The 21,847-nt window shown below is 34.4% G+C and overlaps 1 protein-coding gene across 4 annotated transcripts in view; it reads left to right on the top strand.

Moving 5' to 3' along the window:
- The window catches only part of GHR (growth hormone receptor), a 299,067-nt gene extending 277,572 nt beyond the window's left edge, over window positions 1-21,495 (top strand). For all 4 annotated transcript variants that reach the window (XM_526938.8, XM_024356621.3, XM_024356623.3 and 1 more), the window contains exons 7-10: window positions 10,183-10,348; window positions 12,397-12,487; window positions 17,716-17,785; window positions 18,116-21,495. In XM_526938.8, coding sequence (XP_526938.2) covers window positions 10,183-10,348; window positions 12,397-12,487; window positions 17,716-17,785; window positions 18,116-19,087 — 1,299 coding nt within the window. In that variant the 3' untranslated portion in view covers window positions 19,088-21,495. The remainder of the gene's footprint in view (window positions 1-10,182; window positions 10,349-12,396; window positions 12,488-17,715; window positions 17,786-18,115) is intronic.
- Window positions 21,496-21,847: the final 352 nt, after the last annotated feature.

The following is a 21,847-nucleotide window of genomic DNA, read 5'->3' as shown; positions in this document are numbered from 1 at the left end:
TACTATGCAGAAGGCACTGTGCTAAATACCTGAGGTGGCGGTTCTCAAAGTGGGAGCCACAGACCCTTGAGGGTCCCTGAGACCCTTTCAGGGAGTTCAGTACTATTTTCACAATACACTAAAATATTATTTTATTAACTATGTTGAAATTTAACTTAATGGCACAAAAGCAATGCTGGAAACACTGCTGGCACCTTAGCATGAAGCAAGGCAGTAGGATCAAATTTTACTAATAGTCATGCACTCCCAATGAAGAAGGAAGAAAAAGCCAGTTTCACGTATGAAGTTCTTGATGAAGCTGTAAAAATTGTTAATTTTACTAAACCTCGACCTTTGAGTACATAGCTTATTAATATTCTGTGTGACGTATGGGAATTACACATTAAGCATGTCTGCTGCGTACTGAGGTATTGTATTTGTCTTGAAGAAAAGCGCTTAAATGACTGAGTTGCCAGCTGAACTAGTTGCTTTTATTGCTTGGAGCACCATTTTTACTTGGAAGAGCAATTGATAAACTGGCAGATGGTTATTCATATTTGAATTGGCAAACATTTGTCAAAAAAGAATGAGGCAAGCTTGTCGCTTCAAGAAAAACAACTGACAGTATTTTTTGCAATGGAAAAAGTTTGACTTTTCAAAGCAATTCATTTTGCCTTTTTCAAAAATTTGTGTCTCCAACCGTGAGCTTGATAGTGTTTTAATATTTGAAGACTTTTCTTGAAGAGATTGATGGTGATATTAATGAAAGTGACTTTTTAATTATATTGTGTAATAAAATGTATGAACATTTAGAAAAATCTACAACTCAGTGAACCAATATTTTCCAAATGACTAATACATGATGTAATCAAATCATGCATGGAGAAATGATCCATTCAAAGTACTAGATAGAATCGTGAATTTTTTTAATGATCAAAAATTTTTTTGTATATTTATTGTGTACAACATATTTTTTTGAAATATGGATACATTGTAGAATGGTTCTATCACACTAAGTAACATATGCATTACCACACATACCATTTTTTTGTGTGTTGAGAACACTTAAAATCTACTCAGAGATTTTCAAAATACAATACATAAGCATTAACTATAGTCACCATTTTGCACAATAGATTTCTTAAACTCATTCCTACTAACTGAAAATTTTAATTCTTTCATCAATATCTCCTTAACTCTGCACCCTGCCCACAACCCCTGATAACCACCATTCAACTCTCTGCTTCTGAGTTCAACTTTTTTAGATTCTGCATATAAGTGAGATTATGTGGTATTTGTTTTTCTGTCTCTGGATCATTTTTCTTAATATAATGTCCTCCAGGTTCATCCACATTGTCACAAGTGACAGGATATCCTTCTTTTTTTAAGGTTGATAGCATTCCATTGTATATACCTACCACATTTTCTTTATCCACTTATCCATTAATGGAACATAGGTCGATTCTATTTCTTGGCTGTTATAAGTAATGAACATGGGAGCCCAGATATTTCTTCAACATACTGATTTCATTTTCCTTGGATATATACTTAGTAGTGGAATAATATAATGGATCACATGGTAGTTCTATTTTTAATCTTTTGAGGAAGCTTCATATTATTTTCCATAGAGGGTATACTAATTTACACTCCCACCAATAGTGTGCAAGGGTTCCCTTTTGACCACATTCTCACCAACACTTGTTATCTCTTCTTTTTTTGAAAATAGCCATCCTAACATCTTTGTGCACTCTATGCCTTCTGTGAGCTGATAGCTCATTGTGGTTTAAATTTACATTTCCCTGATGATTAAAGATGTCAAGCATTTTTCATATACCTGTTGGCCATTTCTATATCTTCTTTTTAAAAATTTATATTCAGGTCCTTTGCCCATTTTTTAATTGGGTTATTTTCTTGCTATTGAATTGTTTTAGTTCCTTATATATTTCAGATAGTAACTTCTTATCAGATGTATGCAAATATTGTCTCCCATTCCATAGAGTGTCTTTTTACTCTGTTGATTGTTTCCTTGGCAGTGCAGAAGCTTTTTAGTTTCATGTAATCCCGTTTATCTATTTCCACTTTTGTTGCCTGTTCCCAATGGAGTCATATCCAAAAAATCATTGCCCAAACCAATGTCATGGAGCTTTTTCCTATATTTTCTTCCAGTAGTTGTACAGTTTCAGGTTTTACATTTAAGTCTTTAATCGATTTTGAGTTTATTTTTGTATATGAGGTAAAATAAGGGTATAATTTCATTCTTCTGCATATGGATGTCCAATTTTCCCAACAACATTTAAAGATAGAGTCCTTTCCTTACTGTGTATTCTTAGCACCTTTGTGATAAATCAATTTACTGTAAATGTGTGGATTTATTTCCGAACACTTTATTCTTTTACATTGGTTTATGTCATTTTTATGCCAGTACCATGCTGTTTTGATGACTATAGCTTTGTATTATGTTTTGAGGTTGGTAGAGTGATGATTTCATCCTTGTTCTTCTTGTTCAAGATTGCTTTGGCTATTCATAGTCTATTGCAGTTGCATACAAATTTTAGAATTGCTTTTTCTATTTCTGTGAAAATTGACATTGGAATTTTGATAAGGATTGCATTGAATCTGTAGATTGCTTTAGGTAGCAGGGACATTCGAACAATATTAATTCTTCTAATCCATGAACATGGGCTATCTGTTCATTTATTTGTGTTGTCTTCATGTTTTACAGTTTTCAGTGTACAGATCTTTCACCTCTTTGTTTAAATTTATTTCTAGGTCTTTTATTTTATTTTTATTTTTATAGATATTGTGAAAGGGATTTCTTTATTTCTTTCTCAGATTGTTCCTTATTAGTGTATAGAAATGTTACTGATTTTTGTATGTTGACTTTGTATCCTGCAGCTTTACTGAATTTGTTTATCTGTTCTAGCAATTTTTTGTTGAAGTCTTTAGGGTTTTCTATATATAAAATCATGTCATCTGTAAGCAAGGACAATTTAACTTTTTCCTTCTCAATTTTGGATGCCTTTTATTTCTCTCTTTTGCTTAATTGCTCTGACTAGGATTTTGAATCAAGTAGAATAGAGTAGAGGAGTTACATTGAATAAAAATGGCAAGAGTAGGCATCTTCATCTTGTTCCTCATCTTAGAAGAAAAGCTTTCCACATTTCACTGTTTATTATGATGTGAGTTTGTTATATATGGCCTTTATTGTGTTGAAATACAGTCCTTCTATATCTAATTGTTAAGGGTTTTTATCATGAAAGGATATTGAATTTTGACAAGTGCTTCTTCTGTATCTGTTGAGATGGTTCCATGGTTTTCGTCTCGGTTCTGTTAATGTGATGTATTATGTTTATGTATTTGTGTGTGATGAACCATCCTTGCATCCCTGGAATAAATCCTACTTGATCATGGAGAATGTTCCTTTTAGTGTGCTTTTGAGTTAGTTTCCTAGTATTTTGTTTAAGATTTTTACATCTGTATTTATCAGAGATATTAGCCCATAATTTTCTTTTCTTGTAGTGTCCTTTCATGGTTTGGGTATAAGGGTAATGCTAGCATCAAGAAATAGTTTGGTAGTATCCCCTTTTCTTCCACTTTTTGGAAAAGTTTGAGAAGGATTGGTGTTCCGGTGAAGCTTCCAGTGAAACTGTCAGGTCCTGGACTTCTCTTTGATGACAGACTTTTTATTACTGATTCAATCTCCTTACTTATTATTGGTTTATTTGATTTTCTATTTCTTCAAGAAAGTCTTAGTAGGTTGTTGTGTGTAGGAATTTATTCATTTCTCATGCATATAATTTTTCAGAATGGTCTCTTATGAACATTTGTATTTCTATGGTATTGGTTGTAATGTCTCCTCCTTCATTTCTGATTTTGTTTTTAATTTGGGCTTTCTCTTTTTTTATTATTTAGTCTAGCTAAAGATTGGTTGATTTTGTTTATCTTTTCAAAAAAATTTGTTTCATTAATCTTTTCTACTGTTTTAATGTGCTAACTGAAAAGCACATTAAAAGGATCATTCTCCATGATCAAGTAGGATTTATCCCAGGGATGCAAGGATGGTTTATCACACACAAATACATAAACATAATACATCACATTACTAGAACCAAGAACAAAATTATGGAACCATCTCAATATTTTCTATTCTCTATTTCATTTATTTCTGTTCTGATCTTTATTATTTCCTTCCTTCTATGAACTTTATGCTTAGTTTATTCTTTTTCTGGTTTCTTCAGGTAAAATGTTAGGTTATTCATTTGAGATCTTTGTTTTCTGATGGAGGCATTTATTGCCATGAACTTCCATTGCTCTTAGAACGACTTTTACTGCATTCCTTAAGGTTTGGTATGTTGTTTCCATTTTTGTCTCAAGATATTTTTGATTTTATTTTTTACTTTTTAACTATTTTTTTAGGTTCAGAGATACATGTGCAGGTTTGTTATATAGGTAAATTGCATGTCACAGGGGTTTACCATACAGATTATTTCATCACCCAGGTAATAAGCATAGTACCCAGAAGGTAGTTTTTTGATCTTCACCTTCCTTCCACCCTCTACCCTCCAGTAGGCCCCGGTATCTGTGGTTTCTGTCTTCGTGTCCATGTGTTCTCAATGTTTAGCTCCTACTAATAAGTGAGAATATGTGGTATTTGTTTTCCTGTTCATGCATTAGTGTGCTTAGCATAATGGCCTCCAGCTCCATCCATGTGACTGCAGAGGACGTGATCTTGTTCCTTTTTATGCCTGAGCAGTATTCCATGGTGTACATATACCACATTTCCTTTATCCAGTCTACCATTTTCTTTATTCCATGTCTTTGCTATTGTGAATAGTGCTATGATGAACATACACATGCATGTGTCTTTATGGTAAAATGGTTTATATTCCTTCAGGTATATACCCAATAACGGGATTGCTGGGTCAAATGACAATTCTCTTTTAAGTTCTTTGAGAAGTTGCTAAACTGCTTGCCACAATGGCTGAACTAATTTGCATTATTACCAGCACGGTATAAGTGTTCCCTTTTCTTTGCAACCTCACCAGCATCTGTTATTTTTTGACTTTTTGATAATAGCCTTTCTGACTGCTGTGATGTAGTATCTCATTATAGTTTTGATATGCCTTTCTCTCTAATTATTAGTAATGTTGAGCATTTTTTCTTACACTTGTTGGCTCATGTTTGTGTTCTTTTGAAAAGTGTCTGTTTATGCCTTTTGTCCATTTTTTAATGGGACTGTTTGTTTTTGGCTTGTTGATTTAAAGTTCCTTATAGATTCTGGATATTAGACCTTTGTCAGATGTATAGTTTGCAAATATTTTCAGCCAGTCTGTAGATTATCTGTTTTTTCAGTTGTTTCTTTTGCTGTGCAGAAGCTCTTTGGTTTAATTAGATCCCATTTGTCAATTTTTGTTTTTGTTGCAATTGTTTTTGGCATCTTTGTCATGAAACCTTTGCTAAGGCCTATGTCCAGAATGGTATTTCCTAGGTTTTCTTCTAGGGTTTTTATAGTTTGGGGTTTTGCATTTAAACCTTTAATCCATCTTGAGTTGATAGTCGTACATGTTGAAAGGAAGGGGTCCAGTTTCAATCTTCTGCATATAACTAGCCAGTTACCCAGCACCATTTATTAAACAGTGTTTTCCTCATTTCCTGTTTTTGTCAACTTTGTCAAATATTAGTTGGTTGCAGGTATGAGGCTTTATTTTGGGGTTCTGTGTTCTGTTCCATTGATCTATGTGTCTTCTTTTTTAACCAGTACCATACTGTTTTGATTCCTGTAGCCTTGTAGTATAATTTGAAGTCAGGTAATGTGATGCCCCTGGGTTTATTCTTTTTAGTTAGGATTGCTTTGACTATTTGGGCTGTTTTTTGCTTCCATATGAATTTTACAATTGTTTTTTCTAAATCTGTGAAAAATTACATTGATAATTTGATAGGCATTGCATTGAATGTGTAGATTGGCTTGGGCAGTATGGTCATCTTAATGATATTGATTCTTCTAATCCATAAGCATGGAATGTTTTTCCATTTGCGTTATCTGTCATTTTCTTTCATCAGTGTTTTGTAGTTCTACTTATAAAGATATTTCACCTCCTTTGTTAAATGTATTCCTAGGTTTCTGTGTGTGTGTGTGTGTGGCTATAATAGGCTATGTTAACCTGATAACAACTTAACTTTCTTGCATAAAAACCTCTACACTTTTACTCCACATACTGCCCCCCCAAACACATTTTAAATTTTTGATGTCACACTTACATCTTTTTATATTGCATATTTCTTAACAAATTATTGTACCTAGTATTATTTTTAATAATTTTATCTTTTAACCTTCATTCTAAAATAAAAGTGATTTGCATATTATCATGAAAATATTAGACAGGTAATGTGATGCCCCTGGGTTTATTCATTTTAGTTAGGATTGCTTTGCCAATTGGGCTGTTTTTTGCTTCCATATGAATTTTACAATTGTTTTTTCTAATTATCTGAAAAATTACATTGATAATTTGATAGGTATTGCACTGAATGTGTAGATTGGCTTGGGCAGTATGGTCATCTTAACGATATTGATTCTTCTAATCCATAAGCATGGAATGTTTTTCCATTTGCGTTATCTGTCATTTTCTTTCATCAGTGTTTTATAGTTCTACTTATAAAGATATTTCACCTCCTTTGTTAAATGTATTCCTAGGTTTCTGTGTGTGTGTGTGGCTATAATAGGCTATTTTAACCTGATAACAATTTAAGTTTCTTGCATAAAAAACTCTACACTTTTACTCCACATACTCCACACACACACACGTTTTAAATTTTCGATGTCACACTTACATCTTTTTATATTGCATATTTCTTAACAAATTATTGTACCTAGTATTATTTTTAATAATTTTGTCTTTTAACCTTCATTCTAAAATAAAAGTGATTTGCATATTACCATGAAAATATTAGACTACTTTAAATTGGACTGTGTACTTACTTTTACTAGTGAGTTTTATACTTTCATATGTTTTTATGTTACTCATTAGCCTCCTTTTCTTTCAGCTAAAGAACTCCCTTTAGCAGTTCTTGTAAGATAGGTCTGTTGGTGAGGAATGGTTAATTTAAATATAACAAAGTACAAAAAGTTCATCAGTAGAGTTTCAGGTTTCATATTTCCACTAACCTGTAAGAATTTATCATTTGAGTTTTAGTCTATTGTTAAACAGAAATGTTCACAATTATGTGAAAAGTTTATTAAAATATTCCTCATTTTCCTCATTATTTATCTGTGTGAGGCCAGGTTTTATTCATTTACTTCAACGAAAATAGCACATTCTAATAGATTTAATTCAGAAGCAGTTATAAAAATACAGTCATCTTCCTTTAAGTCTGACATTAAATAAATTTGCAAAAATGTAAAACAGTATCACTCTTCTTACTCTATTTTTTGTTGTTTGGGAAAGTACAATAATTTTTATGAAAATATATTATTTAACAAAATCGATTTATTATTTTCAGTTTAAAAATAAGGATTTTAAAATTTTTTCATTTCAATTTCTAATACGGTAAATAGTGATAGGTATAACCCAACTAAACCAAACTCTTTAAGATTCTCAAATTTTTAAGCGTGTAAAGGAGTCCTGAAATAAAAAAGTTAAACAACCTAGAAAAAAACAAAGATATAAATCAGCATGTTAGCATTCATCAATTCAGTTACCATCATTTCATCCCTAAAAGCCATGGCATATAGTTACGTCTCACTGAGCCACCACTTTGAAACTCCCACCCTGTGCCAGGTACTTGTGAGCATGTAACTTTGTTAATCAACTGTTCAGGGCTATATCCCAACATGGCTTTGTTGCACTTTTCGTGGCACCTCTGCTAAATCTCATTAGGTAGACCAAAGGGGTCAGTTAACTTTTTCTTTATACCTTTTATTCATGATATTTATAAGTTTGGTAATTTACAAAGGTCTTGGACAAAGACCAGGGGCTTATCTATAATAATTTATTTATCTCTTGAAGAAACAAACAATATAATTGGTTATGAAGCACAGGCGTCATAAGCAGAAAACAGGTTTATAAGTAAAGGGGGAAAACCTAGTGTGTGTCGCTTGCATCAGGAATTCATGTTACCATTTGGCAATATGAATTTGCTTAGCAGTGTGCTTTTCTTCCCCCTCCCCCCACAGGATCTTGCTCTGTCCCCAGGCTAGAGTACAGTGGCCCAATCTCGGCTCACTGCAACCTCCACCTCCAGAGTTCAAGTGATTCTCGTGCCTCAGACTCCTGAGTAGCTAGGATTACAGGCACAAGCCATCACACCCAGCTAATACAGCTAATTTTTTTGTATTTTTAGTAGAGACAGGGTTTCATCATGTTGGCCAGACTGGTCTCGAACTCCTGACCTCAGCTGATCAAAGTGCTGGGATTATAGGCATGAGCCACTGTGCCCAGCCACCCTTTTTAGTAAATACATTTTGCATGACCATGTGGTTGTTTACAGCTATTTATCTAGTAAACCAATAACTTACAGTTTTTTAAAGGCTTAATGGATAGCATGGAATTATTGATGATATCTGTGCCATATCTTGAGGACCCACTGTATACCTGATATAGCACTGGACTTTGGAAATGAAAAATAATGAGTGATCTTGGGGAATTTACAATGTAACATAGAAAGGTGTGTATCACTAAATTTGCACAATGAAATATAATTAATAATAGAAGAAGTATATTATCTGGCAGAATAGAGTGGGGAAAAGTACCAGCAAAGACTTAGAATACCAGCTCTCCTCAATACTTGCACTTAGACTTGGATGAGAAACAGTTCCCCGCACAGGCAGATGACAGGGTTAGGTATGATAGGAGCCACGTAAGTAGGAGCCACTCGAAATCTGAGTTTGGTGTGGCTGGTGTGGAGGGTTGAGGGAATATGAAGAGAGGACCACAACTTGAATCACTGAGGGCCCTTTTTTGATCCTATTAGTGAGATCTTTAAAGAAATTGTATTGGTGACAATAACAGAGAAATAACGGCTTTGAGGATGAAAACATAGGCTTTAAAAAAAAAAACTTAAGAAAAAATAATAAAGTAAGTTCAGTATTCACTGTCCTGCCTTAAAGAAAGCATTTTAGGCATGCAAATATCCCATATATTCAGAGGCTTCTATAAAAAATACAAACAAACCCTGTCATATACCCATGAGGCAAAAAAAGATACTTTGTGAGTAGAAACTAATTGAGGTAAAAGAAAAACTTATTTTAGAAGCTGAAGGCCCAGCTGCTGACTTAATAAAACAAATTATGAGAATTTTGTTTATGTGAAAATCCATGCTGTTGAAAACGCGAGTGTTTAAAGTTTTCTATAAACAGGAACAAGGTGTTCTACCAAAAAAAATGTATGAAAAGCACATTGAATACCTGCTTTGAGTATTTGACTTGGAGGAAAATACCATCACTAGTTGAGTATACCTCTTTGATAGCAATATGTGTTAAAAGTCTAACAGTCTCACTCTACCCCTCCCCGAGAAGGTAAAGGAATATCCTGACCTTAAGGGTTGTGAGACCTAGATGTTTCTTACCAAAGAACTCCGGTGACTTTTCTTTGCAGATTTTAAATAGCAAACTATTTTATGGTGCCTTTAAGGCTTCCAGAGCAAGCAGATTAGGTATGTAGTTCCTTTTAATAAAAGTATTTGGAAGTTCAATAAAGGCAATTATGAATTTTCTAGGACCTTTTCCAATTCTGTGATTATGTGAATGACTACCCAGAATTTCCATCAAACACTGATATACAACTTGCTATGGCTACAATTTATTTTGGTGTGAAAACATGTTTGTTTTTCTGTTCTTATGTCTCCCTTCATACAAAAGTATAATATCCCAGATATGTAGGCATATAGTTCTGCCATTCAGAGTAATTCTAATATGCTTTAATCTTATTAACTATCTGGAAGACTAATGCACAGTTATAGCTGCATTTCTTTAAGCAAGTCTATCATATCTTTGGGTTTATACCAAACTAAATTTGTGAACTATTATCCATTTACAAAATGATTATTTACATCAATCTTCCTTTAAATAGCAAATGCTCAAATGCATTTTAAAATATTACCTACTTTATAAAAATCCATTCTGAATAAAAATGGGATAATACCTGTAGTGTTCATTGCATTGAGTTGTTGACTGTTTGGCCAATATGCGTTTATATTTTGTCTTGAAAGATGGACCCTATATTGTCAACATCAGTTCCAGTGTACTCATTGAAAGTGGATAAGGAATATGAAGTGCGTGTGAGATCCAAACAACGAAACTCTGGAAATTATGGCGAGTTCAGTGAGGTGCTCTATGTAACACTTCCTCAGATGAACCAATTTACATGTGAAGAAGGTAAAAGAAATAAAAGATTAAAATAGTAGCTAACCTGGCTTTTGTCAATATAACAGTTGATTCACCCCTGCACTGGTAGTGTGTTGTCCAAATCAAAATATATTAACATCAGATATCAGGGTGAGAGACCTTGAGCTCACTATCTGTAACAGATATTGTTCATTGCAAAAGCAGAAGGAAGATTTAGTTTCCAAATTTTTCATTCAGGAAAAGTCCGGGGGGCAGGTGAAAGTTTAGAGACAGGAATTTGGTGGCAATCTCCGGATGGTAGAATTCAGATGATTCTTTTCTTTATATATTTTTATATTTCTGAAATTTTCTATAGTAAGTTTGTTTTGAATTTATAATCAGGAAAAAAAGCTGTACTGATGGTTAGGGAAGAAAGTATGTATCTATATGGATGGATAGATATGTGGCATCTAAGAGGAAACCCAATACTGAGTCAGCATAGGTAGTCAACAGCAGGTGCATACGGTTTTAGAAAGCGGAGGTGTGGCTTTCACCTAGAGGAATGCCTAATAAGTAGTGTGGCAGTCATACTTAAAGGAGAAGTGGAACATTTGAAAACCCTATGTAGGAGAATCACAACAATGATTAAAGTTTTTAAAAATGGGACCTATGAATTTAGAATAAAAGAATTAAAACTTTTAGATACAGAAATAAAGAAAACTGATTAATAATGAGCAGAAAGTATAGAGTATTATTATTCTCAAATGGGAAATGGCTCTATTCCATCTTCATTGAAAACAGAAGTTTACAGGGCTATATGTTTGTTAATGAAACAACCACAAGCTACATAGAAAATAAATTTATATTTCATATTTACTATACAGGTAGAATCTCATGATACTAAATAGCATTAGAATGAAAATTTCTATAGCACCATTTTCTCTAAACTCTAGTTAACTGAATTCTTGTTTCCAAACTATTTGATATTATGCAATTCTGGCCTTAAAAGTACGATAGCTATACACCCTTAAGCTTAGTGTAGTGGCATTTAATTCACTTTTAACATATATTTTTTAAACTGTCTTTTCCTTCTGTTACTAACAAAAAAAGAAGCTCTAACTTTATGTTATTTTCCTGAATATGTCATTGATATGAAATTATAGACACTACAAGACAAAAAATGATTTTTTCTCCCCCACCAATTCTTTAAAATGCTTATAATATCTCCCTAGGGGCTTTTAATAACTTTTTAAATAAAAGACTATTTCAGCATAAAGACCTACATTTTAAATGGCAATGTTAAGGTAAATTTCATCTGTAATTTTTATGAAAAAGTGGTTAGCCTCTGCCTCTGTGGTAAGAATGCTGGGTACCAACTGCAAAGTAGCTGGCAGGTACTCAATCTTAAGGAATGAAATAGAAGTTTTACAAACAGGTTCCCCCAAGTCTCATACAAAGTATACTAAAACCTGAAGATGGGAGCCTGAGTAGTGATCTTTCTGTCAATTTTATGTATATAATATACATGAGACATATTTATTACATTTTAATAATTTAATTTATTGATATAAATATGTATATTTATAGCTGTAAAATATATGTTATTTGTGTCTAAGAATTTTCTGTCATAATTTATCAATAAAAACTCTGCCTTCATCTTTTTGATAAATCTTCAATCTGGAGGCTAAGAAAATCACCACAGTTAAAAAAAAATAGAAAAGAAACCGAGTGGGCATTATTTAGGTAGTGTGTTAATAAGCAACACTTTTTTCCTGGAGCTGAAACCGTTATGATACTCCCTGGACACATAGTATGCTTAAAGCAGATTGTTTGTTTTCATAAAACACACATTGATTTTGAACTATATGCTGTTTCTTTATTTTGAAGTTTTTTTTAATGTGAGGAGATTTGAAAAGTGGACAGAGATGTTCATAAAACAGAAAAAAACTAAGTCATTGCATTCTGTTTCAGTGGTTATCAAGAGAAATCACTGACTTTATTAGATGAATAAAAATTATGAATTTTTTATGAAAAGGGAAAGGGAAACTGTGCTTCAACTATTCGTAATTCTGAAAGCGAAATATTCTTGTGTGTTTCAGATTTCTACTTTCCATGGCTCTTAATTATTATCTTTGGAATATTTGGGCTAACAGTGATGCTATTTGTATTCTTATTTTCTAAACAGCAAAGGTAGGTGTGGAGTAGTATTCTTTGGTATTGTATTTTGGTTATATATTTACCATTCATATAAAACTCAATGTGTTGTATTTATCATAGACAACTTAGAGGTTTAGATTCTATCTGGAGACTTGTACAGGACATTAAGAGGCTTAAGCTGGTGACTATGCATACCTTGTGATATGTACCTCTTTATCCAAGAGCTAGCTCTTTCCCTCAAGTCCTCAACAAGTTGACCCATTCATTCCAGGACTTCAAAGTATCACTGAGCCTTTGACTGAGTCTGATACAGTCCTTATATACAGACAATTTTTTTTTTCCTTGAGACGGAGTCTTAGTCTGTTGCCCAGGCTGGAGTGCAATGGCGCAATCTTGGCTCACTGCAACCGCCGCCCCCCAGGTTCAAGTGATTCTCCTGCCTCAGCCTCCTGAGTAGCTGGGATTACAGGCACTCACCACCACACCCGGCTAATTTTTGTGTTTCTTTAGTAGAGACAGGGTTTCGCCACGTTGGCCAGGCTGGTCTTGAACTCCTGATCTCAATATACAGGCAAATTTAAGTGGCAAACTACCCAGGTAGATAATTAAGTCTAATAAAACTTTTTTTAGACTTCATATAATGGTGATTTCAAGTAAATTCAGGTTTAATTTAAATTATTTGGATATTTATGATTTTGTGTTTTACCTGCATTTATAAACACAGCTAAAAGTCTTTAAAAGTGTAAAAAGATTCCATTCCACTTTCTCTTGGAATCAAAAGTCTTGAGTTCCAGTTACCATTTTGCCATTGCTGTTTGACCTTGTTTGAGTCCCTTAATCTCTCTAGGCCTCCATATTCTTGTGGGTAATATGAGGGTATGGGTTATATAATCTTTAAAGTTTCCTTGAGCTATGATATATATTATTTATATTATTCTGTTTTTATTCCTGATAGAAACTCACTACACACTACAGGAAATTTTTTTTAACAAAATATGGGAAAAATGATTGGTACTGATTGCCAGTGTCGTACATTTAAGTTTTTGTTTGTTTGTTGTTGTTTTCTTTGTTTGTTTTGTGTTTTTTTGGGGGGTTTTTTTTGTTTGTTTGTTTGTTTTGAGACAGAGTCTTGCTCTGTCACCCAGGCTGGAGTCTGGAGAGTGCAGTAGCGCAATCTCAGCTCACTGCAACCTCCGCCTCCCAGGTTCAAGCAATTCTCCTGCCTCAGCCTCCAGAGTAGCTGGGATTACAGGCATGTGCCACCAGGCCCAGCTAATTTTGTATTTTTAGATACAGTTTCACCATGTTGGTCAGACTGATCTCGAACTCCTGACCTCAGGTGATCTGCCCGCCTCAGCCTCCCAAAGCGCTGGGATTACAGGCATGAGCTACCGCTCCTGGCCCCATTTAAGGTATTTTTAAAGTCCCACTGGTTAATCTTGCTGCTTCTCCTAGAATTAAGGTGACTAACACTCCCAGGTTGCCTAGAACTCTCCTGGTTTTTAGCAATGCAAGTCCTGTGTGCCAGGAAATCCCTCAGTTCCAGGTAACCAAGAGAGTTGATCCCCTTACCTAGAATTGAAAATACGTTCTCCAGCTGAAGCCAAGAGGCATCTATAAATCAAAATGAGATCTATGTTAATATATTTTAAAAGATTTTACTTTGTTTTGTAAGGTAGTATAGCACTTGTAAACTTCAAAATAGAATTTTGTTAGGAAGAAGAATTATTGGGACGCTAGATTTCTAGAGTGTCAAGCATGCTAAAAGTCTAACTGAATGCAGAAAGGGTTATTTTCAGTAGAGCTTCATGTCCAGTTTTATAATATAAATCAATTGGAAAGTAAAATTCATTCTGAATTCCATTTTGCACCTAATTTCTGGCAACATTCCTGTTTTCCAAAAAAGCAGCTATCGTAAATCACAACACAATTTTCTGTTGTTTCACAACACAATTTTCTGTTGTTTCAGGAAAATAAATAAATATATTTTTAGAATTTTGTGTATTTAAGTAATGCCAACAACAAAAAAGCCAGATTATTCTGTTGATTAATTTCAGTTTATTAATATATATATTTGGTGGGAAAATTTATACATAACTTCAGTAGATAAACTCACGAGGTATGTAAAGTAATTAGCTCTTAGTATTAGCTGCGAATTTCTAGCCATTGTGAAGGCCAAGTCAATTTGTTATGTTGTTTAGTTATATTAGTTAACAATATTAGGAAGAAAAAATTATCCTCTCAAAAAGTAGGATTTCCAAGAAAACATATTACTTCTAATACAGTGCTTTTTATAAATAATGAAATGCTTAACTATAATGTTTAGTCAAAATCACCAAATTCTACAATTGATTTGAAATCTTTATTGTTCTCCCAAATTTCCTGCACTAAATTGAATTTTCTGTAGGAAAGAATTAACTTTTTTTTTATTTGCCCATTAAAAACCCTTATCATTGTCTAAATTTGCATGTTCTACTGAAAGTGGGAAATAGTAGCAAATATTTGTCAGCAAGTATGGACAGAACATGTAGTTCCAACAATTAAATTGATACAGCAAAGAACGAGATTTTTCCTAGAACTGTAGGGCTGTAAAGTGGCGTCAGGTCCTACATGCCTTTGAAATTTTCTGAGTCCACAATTCATTATCCAACCCACTTCACCCTGCTTTAATCCAGTTAATTGAGTCAACTCTAGCAAAATTTATAATTTTATTTGTATCTGATACAAAATCACAAACATAGTTTCAAGTCAGGCTATTATTATACTGGTTCCTACCACACAACCCTCCCAGCCTTTGAGCTGTTACCAATTGAGGAAAGAAATAACTGAATCAGCCTAAAATAGAATTTCCAAACCAGTAGCGAAATTCAGCCTACAGATTCATATTTTGTTATTTTATTTTAATTAGTTTTGATTTCAGAGTGAAGATTTTCCTACAAAGTATTTGTAAAATAGAGAATTTTCACACAAAAATCCAGATTTGGGGATTATCTTTTAAAAAATGAAAGATGTAGTGAAACTAAACAAGGCAGCATATGCTGCAGCAGACAACCAGCTATCCTATTTGGGATTGGCTCACATTCTTTAATTTGCCACCATCCTCATTCCTCCTAATGACTTTGCAACTGGCTTGCTTTATTCATCTGCATGACCTGCTTGGGCCCCTTAGATTTACGGTCTGCCACTGTGGCATAAGGTCACTACAACCCCTAGAAAACCACTAGCACATGCCTGAATGCATCATCCTATTCAAAAAGGAAAAGCACACGTCACAAAGTCAAACATCAGCCATTTGGAAACCTTTGCTTCCTGTAATTAGAGTTATGTTCCATCTTTTTATGTTTTTGGGAATTTGAAATACCAATTTTGAGATGCAGAATCAAAAAAAAAAAAAAAAACAGCGAAACAGCAGCATGACACAAAGAACCTGGGTTTTGATTTGGAGTCAGGTTCTCTGGGTTTGAGCCCCAACTGTGCCAACTATGAATGCATGATTTGAACATGTTCCTTAATTTTCCAAGTTTTTGCACAGATATATCATCTGCCTCCCTGGGAGTCATAAGGATTAAGTGAAATGTTTAGTGCAGGGGTCACAAATTTATTTCATAGAGTCAGTGTACATTTTTTGGCTTTTCAAGCCATACAGTCTCTATCACAGATACTCAACTCTGCCACTGTGGCATGAAAGTGGCCATAAACAAAATGGAAATGAATGAAGATGCTTGTGTTCTCTAAAACTTTATCTACACAAACATGTGACAGGCCAGATTTGGCCCACAGACCTTAATTTAGTGACCCATAGTTTAGTGCAAAGTATATCCCACAGTGTCTGATTTATCAGAAGCACTAAAAAATTATAGTAGTTATTATTAATAATTTGTATTGCTTATTTCTACATCTGTAATTCATCAGTAACAATATGCTTTAACATTTGCCCCACTGAGTAGTAGAGGCTACTTAATGCAATTTATAAAATGGAATTTTGCTTATTCCTTGGATTAGGTAAAATAGCAAGTGGAAATACTGAGAAAATGTATTCCTTATGGAATGGACTAGACTGACCATTCACACTGAGTGGAATAGCAACTGATATCCAAAAATCTGGTTACCACCTGTTCATGACAGTGTCATCTCTGAATAGTCAGGAGTTTTTTAAAAAATTAAATGAATTGTTTGGAATAATCTCTGAGCCTTTTTCCAGTGCTATAATTTGATTTTAAAAAATAAACTCCAGGCCAGATACAATGGCTTACAGCATATAAATCCAGCACTTTGGGAGGATGGGGCGGGAGTATTGCCCTGAGGCCAGGAGTTCCAGACAGCTCGGGCAATGACTAGAGCAAGACTCCATTACAAAAAATGAAACAACAAAAATTAGCACACCCTGTAGTCCTAGCTACTTAGGGGGCTCAGGCAAGAATATCGCTTGGCCCAGGAGTTTGAGGCTGCAGTGAATTATGATTGCACCACTGGACTCCAGTGTGGGCAATGAAGTAAAACCCTGTCTCAAAAAGTTTTAAAAAAAATTAAAAACACCATAAATTCCAATTACACTATTAATGGTACAAAATAGATACATGATTTATTCATTTTTATGACCAAAAAATAATTTAAAGATTTGGAACAAAAAATGTAAATGCATCCTAGAATTGTATATATACACCCATACTGATTAGTTAGAGATAGTTAAAATTTAATCTGTCCCATCTGAAATGAATCCTGTAGTAAAACCCTGGTTAATAAGATCATCTTAGATAATTTCATAATTAATATGAACTATATGGCTAACCTACCCAAGTCTACCCTTTTTCAAGGGTGTAAGTAATCTTGGCTCCATGTGGATTGACTCTTTTTTCTTTCTTTCCTGTACAAATTACTGATGAGATGTACACTAGAATTGCCTTATAGCTGAAATGGAAATCAGCTTCAGATGAAATTAAATTTCTTTCTTTCAAATACTAAATCTGGCTGAAAATAAAAAGCATTAAAAAAAAGGATTGTGGGAAAACCACATTTTCTTTTAATAGACTTCAGATGAGGCTTTTTGGGTTTTTTAGTTGTTGTTCTTTTTTTCCTTCTACAGTTTTTCTTTCTCATTTACAGTCTAATATTTTCTTCTGTTTCTCATACTCCAATTATATAAAGTACCAGAATATTTGGAAAAAGTAATAGTATTGCCAATATTTTATTTCTATCTTTTGCTATAATTGAGAATATGTAGCTTTTAAGATGTCAAAACCAAAATTTTATATGTTTTCAAGGATTAAAATGCTGATTCTGCCCCCAGTTCCAGTTCCAAAGATTAAAGGAATCGACCCAGATCTCCTCAAGGTAACTAATAATTTTATCTAAATTGTAGCTAGTACTAATTAACACCTGAAGACTCCTGTCATATGTTGAAGGTTTTCTGTAAGCTATATATATCACATTCAACTTTCTTGTATCTCTTCTCCTGGAGAAAAATTTTTTAAATATTCTATTTCTTAAAAATAAGAAAACGTCATATGTATTTAAAAAGTTACACACTAATTTATGTTTTTTATATGTTTTGTTACTATTGTTCTTTTTGTAACCATAATTAATCTCTGAACATTATTTGCTAATTCATTTAATTATTGTGAGTTGCTTTTCATAGATCTTCATTTTCTTTCTATTTTCTAGGAAGGAAAATTAGAGGAGGTGAACACAATCTTAGCCATTCATGATAGCTATAAACCCGAATTCCACAGTGATGACTCTTGGGTTGAATTTATTGAGCTAGATATTGATGAGCCAGATGAAAAGACTGAGGGATCAGACACAGACAGACTTCTAAGCAGTGACCATGAGAAATCACATAGTAACCTAGGGGTGAAGGATGGCGACTCTGGACGTACCAGCTGTTGTGAACCTGACATTCTGGAGACTGATTTCAATGCCAATGACATACATGAGGGTACCTCAGAGGTTGCTCAGCCACAGAGGTTAAAAGGGGAAGCAGATCTCTTATGCCTTGACCAGAAGAATCAAAATAACTCACCTTATCATGATGTTTGCCCTGCTACTCAGCAGCCCAGTGTTATCCAAGCAGAGAAAAACAAACCACAACCACTTCCTACTGAAGGAGCTGAGTCAACTCACCAAGCTGCCCATATTCAGCTAAGCAATCCAAGTTCACTGGCAAACATCGACTTTTATGCCCAGGTGAGCGACATTACACCAGCAGGTAGTGTGGTCCTTTCCCCGGGCCAAAAGAATAAGGCAGGGATGTCCCAGTGTGACATGCACCCGGAAATGGTCTCACTCTGCCAAGAAAACTTCCTTATGGACAATGCCTACTTCTGTGAGGCAGATGCCAAAAAGTGCATCCCTGTGGCTCCTCACATCAAGGTTGAATCACACATACAGCCAAGCTTTAACCAAGAGGACATTTACATCACCACAGAAAGCCTTACCACTGCTGCTGGGAGGCCTGGGACAGCAGAACATGTTCCAGGTTCTGAGATGCCTGTCCCAGACTATACCTCCATTCATATAGTACAGTCCCCACAGGGCCTCATACTCAATGCGACTGCCTTGCCCTTGCCTGACAAAGAGTTTCTCTCATCGTGTGGCTATGTGAGCACAGACCAACTGAACAAAATCATGCCTTAGCCTTTCTTTGGTTTCCCAAGAGCTACGTATTTAATAGCAAAGAATTGACTGGGGCAATAACGTTTAAGCCAAAACAATGTTTAAACCTTTTTTGGGGGAGTGACAGGGTGGGGTATAGATTCTAAAATGCCTTTTCCCAAAATGTTGAAATATGATGTTAAAAAAATAAGAAGAATGCATAATCAGATAGATATTCCTATTGTGCAATGTAAATATTTTAAAGAATTGTGTCAGACTGTTTAGTAGCAGTGATTGTCTTAATATTGTGGGGGTTAATTTTTGATACTAAGCATTGAATGGCTATGTTTTTAATGTATAGTAAATCACGCTTTTTGAAAAAGCGAAAAAATCAGGTGGCTTTTGCGGTTCAGGAAAATTGAATGCAAACCATAGCACAGGCTAATTTTTTGTTGTTTCTTAAATAAGAAACTTTTTTATTTAAAAAACTAAATTAAAACTAGAGGTGAGAAATTTAAACTATAAGCAAGAAGGCAAAAATAGTTTGGATATGTAAAACATTTATTTTTACATAAAGTTGATAAAGATATTTTTAATAATTTAGACTTCAAGCATGGCTATTTTATATTACACTACACACTGTGTACTGCAGTTGGTATGACCCCTCTAAGGAGTGTAGCAACTACAGTCTAAAGCTGGTTTAATGTTTTGGCCAATGCACCTAAAGAAAAACAAACTAGTTTTTTACAAAGCCCTTTTATACCTCCCCAGACTCCTTCAACAATTCTAAAATGACTGTAGTAATCTGCATTATTGGAATATAATTGTTTTATCTGAATTTTTAAACAAATATTTGTTAATTTAGAAAACTTTAAAGCGTTTGCACAGATCAACTTACCAGGCACCAAAAGAAGTAAAAGCAAAAAAAGAAAACCTTTCTTCACCAAATCTTGGTTGATGCCAAAAAAAAATACATGCTAAGAGAAGTAGAAATCATAGCTGGTTCACACTGACCAAGATGCTTAAGTGCTGCAGTTGCACGCGGAGTGAGTTTTTTAGTGCGTGCAGATGGTGAGAGATAAGATCTATAGCCTCTGCAGCGGAATCTGTTCACACCCAACTTGGTTTTGCTACATAATTATCCAGGAAGGGAATAAGGTACAAGAAGCATTTTGTAAGTTGAAGCAAATTGAATGAAATTAACTGGGTAATGAAAAAAAGAGTTCAAGAAATAAGTTTTTGTTTCACAGCCTATAACCAGACACATACTCATTTTTCATGGTAATGAACAGAACATAGACAGAAGAAACAAGGTTTTCAGTCCCCACAGATAACTGAAAATTATTTAAACCGCTAAAAGAAACTTTCTTTCTCACTAAATCTTTTATAGGATTTATTTAAAATAGCAAAAGAAGAAGTTTCATCATTTTTTACTTCCTCTCTGAGTGGACTGGCCTCAAAGCAAGCATTCAGAAGAAAAAGAAGCAGCCTTAGTAATTTAGAAATCATTTTGCAATCCCTTAATATCCTAAACATCATTCATTTTTGTTGTTGCTGTTGTTGTTGTTGAGACAGAGTCTCGCTCTGTTGCCAGGCTAGAGTGCAGTGGCGCGATCTTGACTCACTGCAATCTCCACCTCCCACAGGTTCAAGCGATTCCCGTGCCTCAGCCTCCTGAGTAGCTGGGACTACAGGCACGCACCACCATGCCAGGCTAATTTTTTTGTATTTTAGCAGAGACGGGGTTTCACCATGTTGGCCAGGATGGTCTCGATCTCCTGACCTCGTGATCCACCCGACTCAGCCTCCCAAAGTGCTGGGATTACAGGTGTGAGCCACCGTTCCCAGCCCTAAACATCATTCTTAAGAGCATTGGGATATCTCCTGAAAAGGTTTATGAAAAAGAAGAATCTCATCTCAGTGAAGAATACTTCTCATTTTTTAAAAAAGCTTAAAACTTTGAAGTTAGCTTTAACTTAAATAGTATTTCCCATTTATCGCAGACCTTTTTTAGGAAGCAAGCTTAATGGCTGATAATTTTAAATTCTCTTTCTTGCAGGAAGGACTATGAAAAGCTAGAATTGAGTGTTTAAAGTTCAACATGTTATTTGTAATGATGTTTAATAGATTTTCTGCTACTTTGCTGCTATGGTTTTCTCCAAGAGCTACATAATTTAGTTTCATATAAAGTATCATCAGTGTAGAACCTAATTCAATTCAAAGCTGTGTGTTTGGAAGACTATCTTACTATTTCACAACAGCCTGACAACATTTCTATAGCCAAAAATAGCTAAATACCTCAATCAGTCTCAGAATGTCATTTTGGTACTTTGGTGGCCACACAAGCCATTATTCACTAGTATGACTAGTTGTGTCTGGCAGTTTATATTTAACTCTCTTTATGTCTGTGGATTTTTTCCTTCAAAGTTTAATAAATTTATTTTCTTGGATTCCTGATAGTGTGCTTCTGTTATCAAACACCAACATAAAAATGATCTAAACCACTCTGTATACTGTGAATTATCATTGTAAGGAGAGCTTAGCACCACTGGATCAAATACATCAGCATTGGGTATGGAGATTTTTATGTGCTGAGATATAGAGAGGGAAACATATGCCCCTTCCCTTATTTTTTGAGAAGACAAAAGCCCAACTCAGAAATATCCCACTGGCTTGGCCCTCCCCTTAGGCTGTGACTCCCCATAGGCAAAGGTTCATAGAGCTGTGTATTTGATGCATCATGGAAAATAAATGACATGGGTGTCGGATGAGGGAGAGTGATATGTGAGCATTATCTTTACA

This window comes from Pan troglodytes, chromosome 4 (assembly GCF_028858775.2).
Source record: "Pan troglodytes isolate AG18354 chromosome 4, NHGRI_mPanTro3-v2.0_pri, whole genome shotgun sequence".
In the NCBI taxonomy this organism is placed as follows: domain Eukaryota; kingdom Metazoa; phylum Chordata; class Mammalia; order Primates; family Hominidae; genus Pan; species Pan troglodytes.
This window is presented reverse-complemented; position numbering and strand designations above follow the sequence as displayed.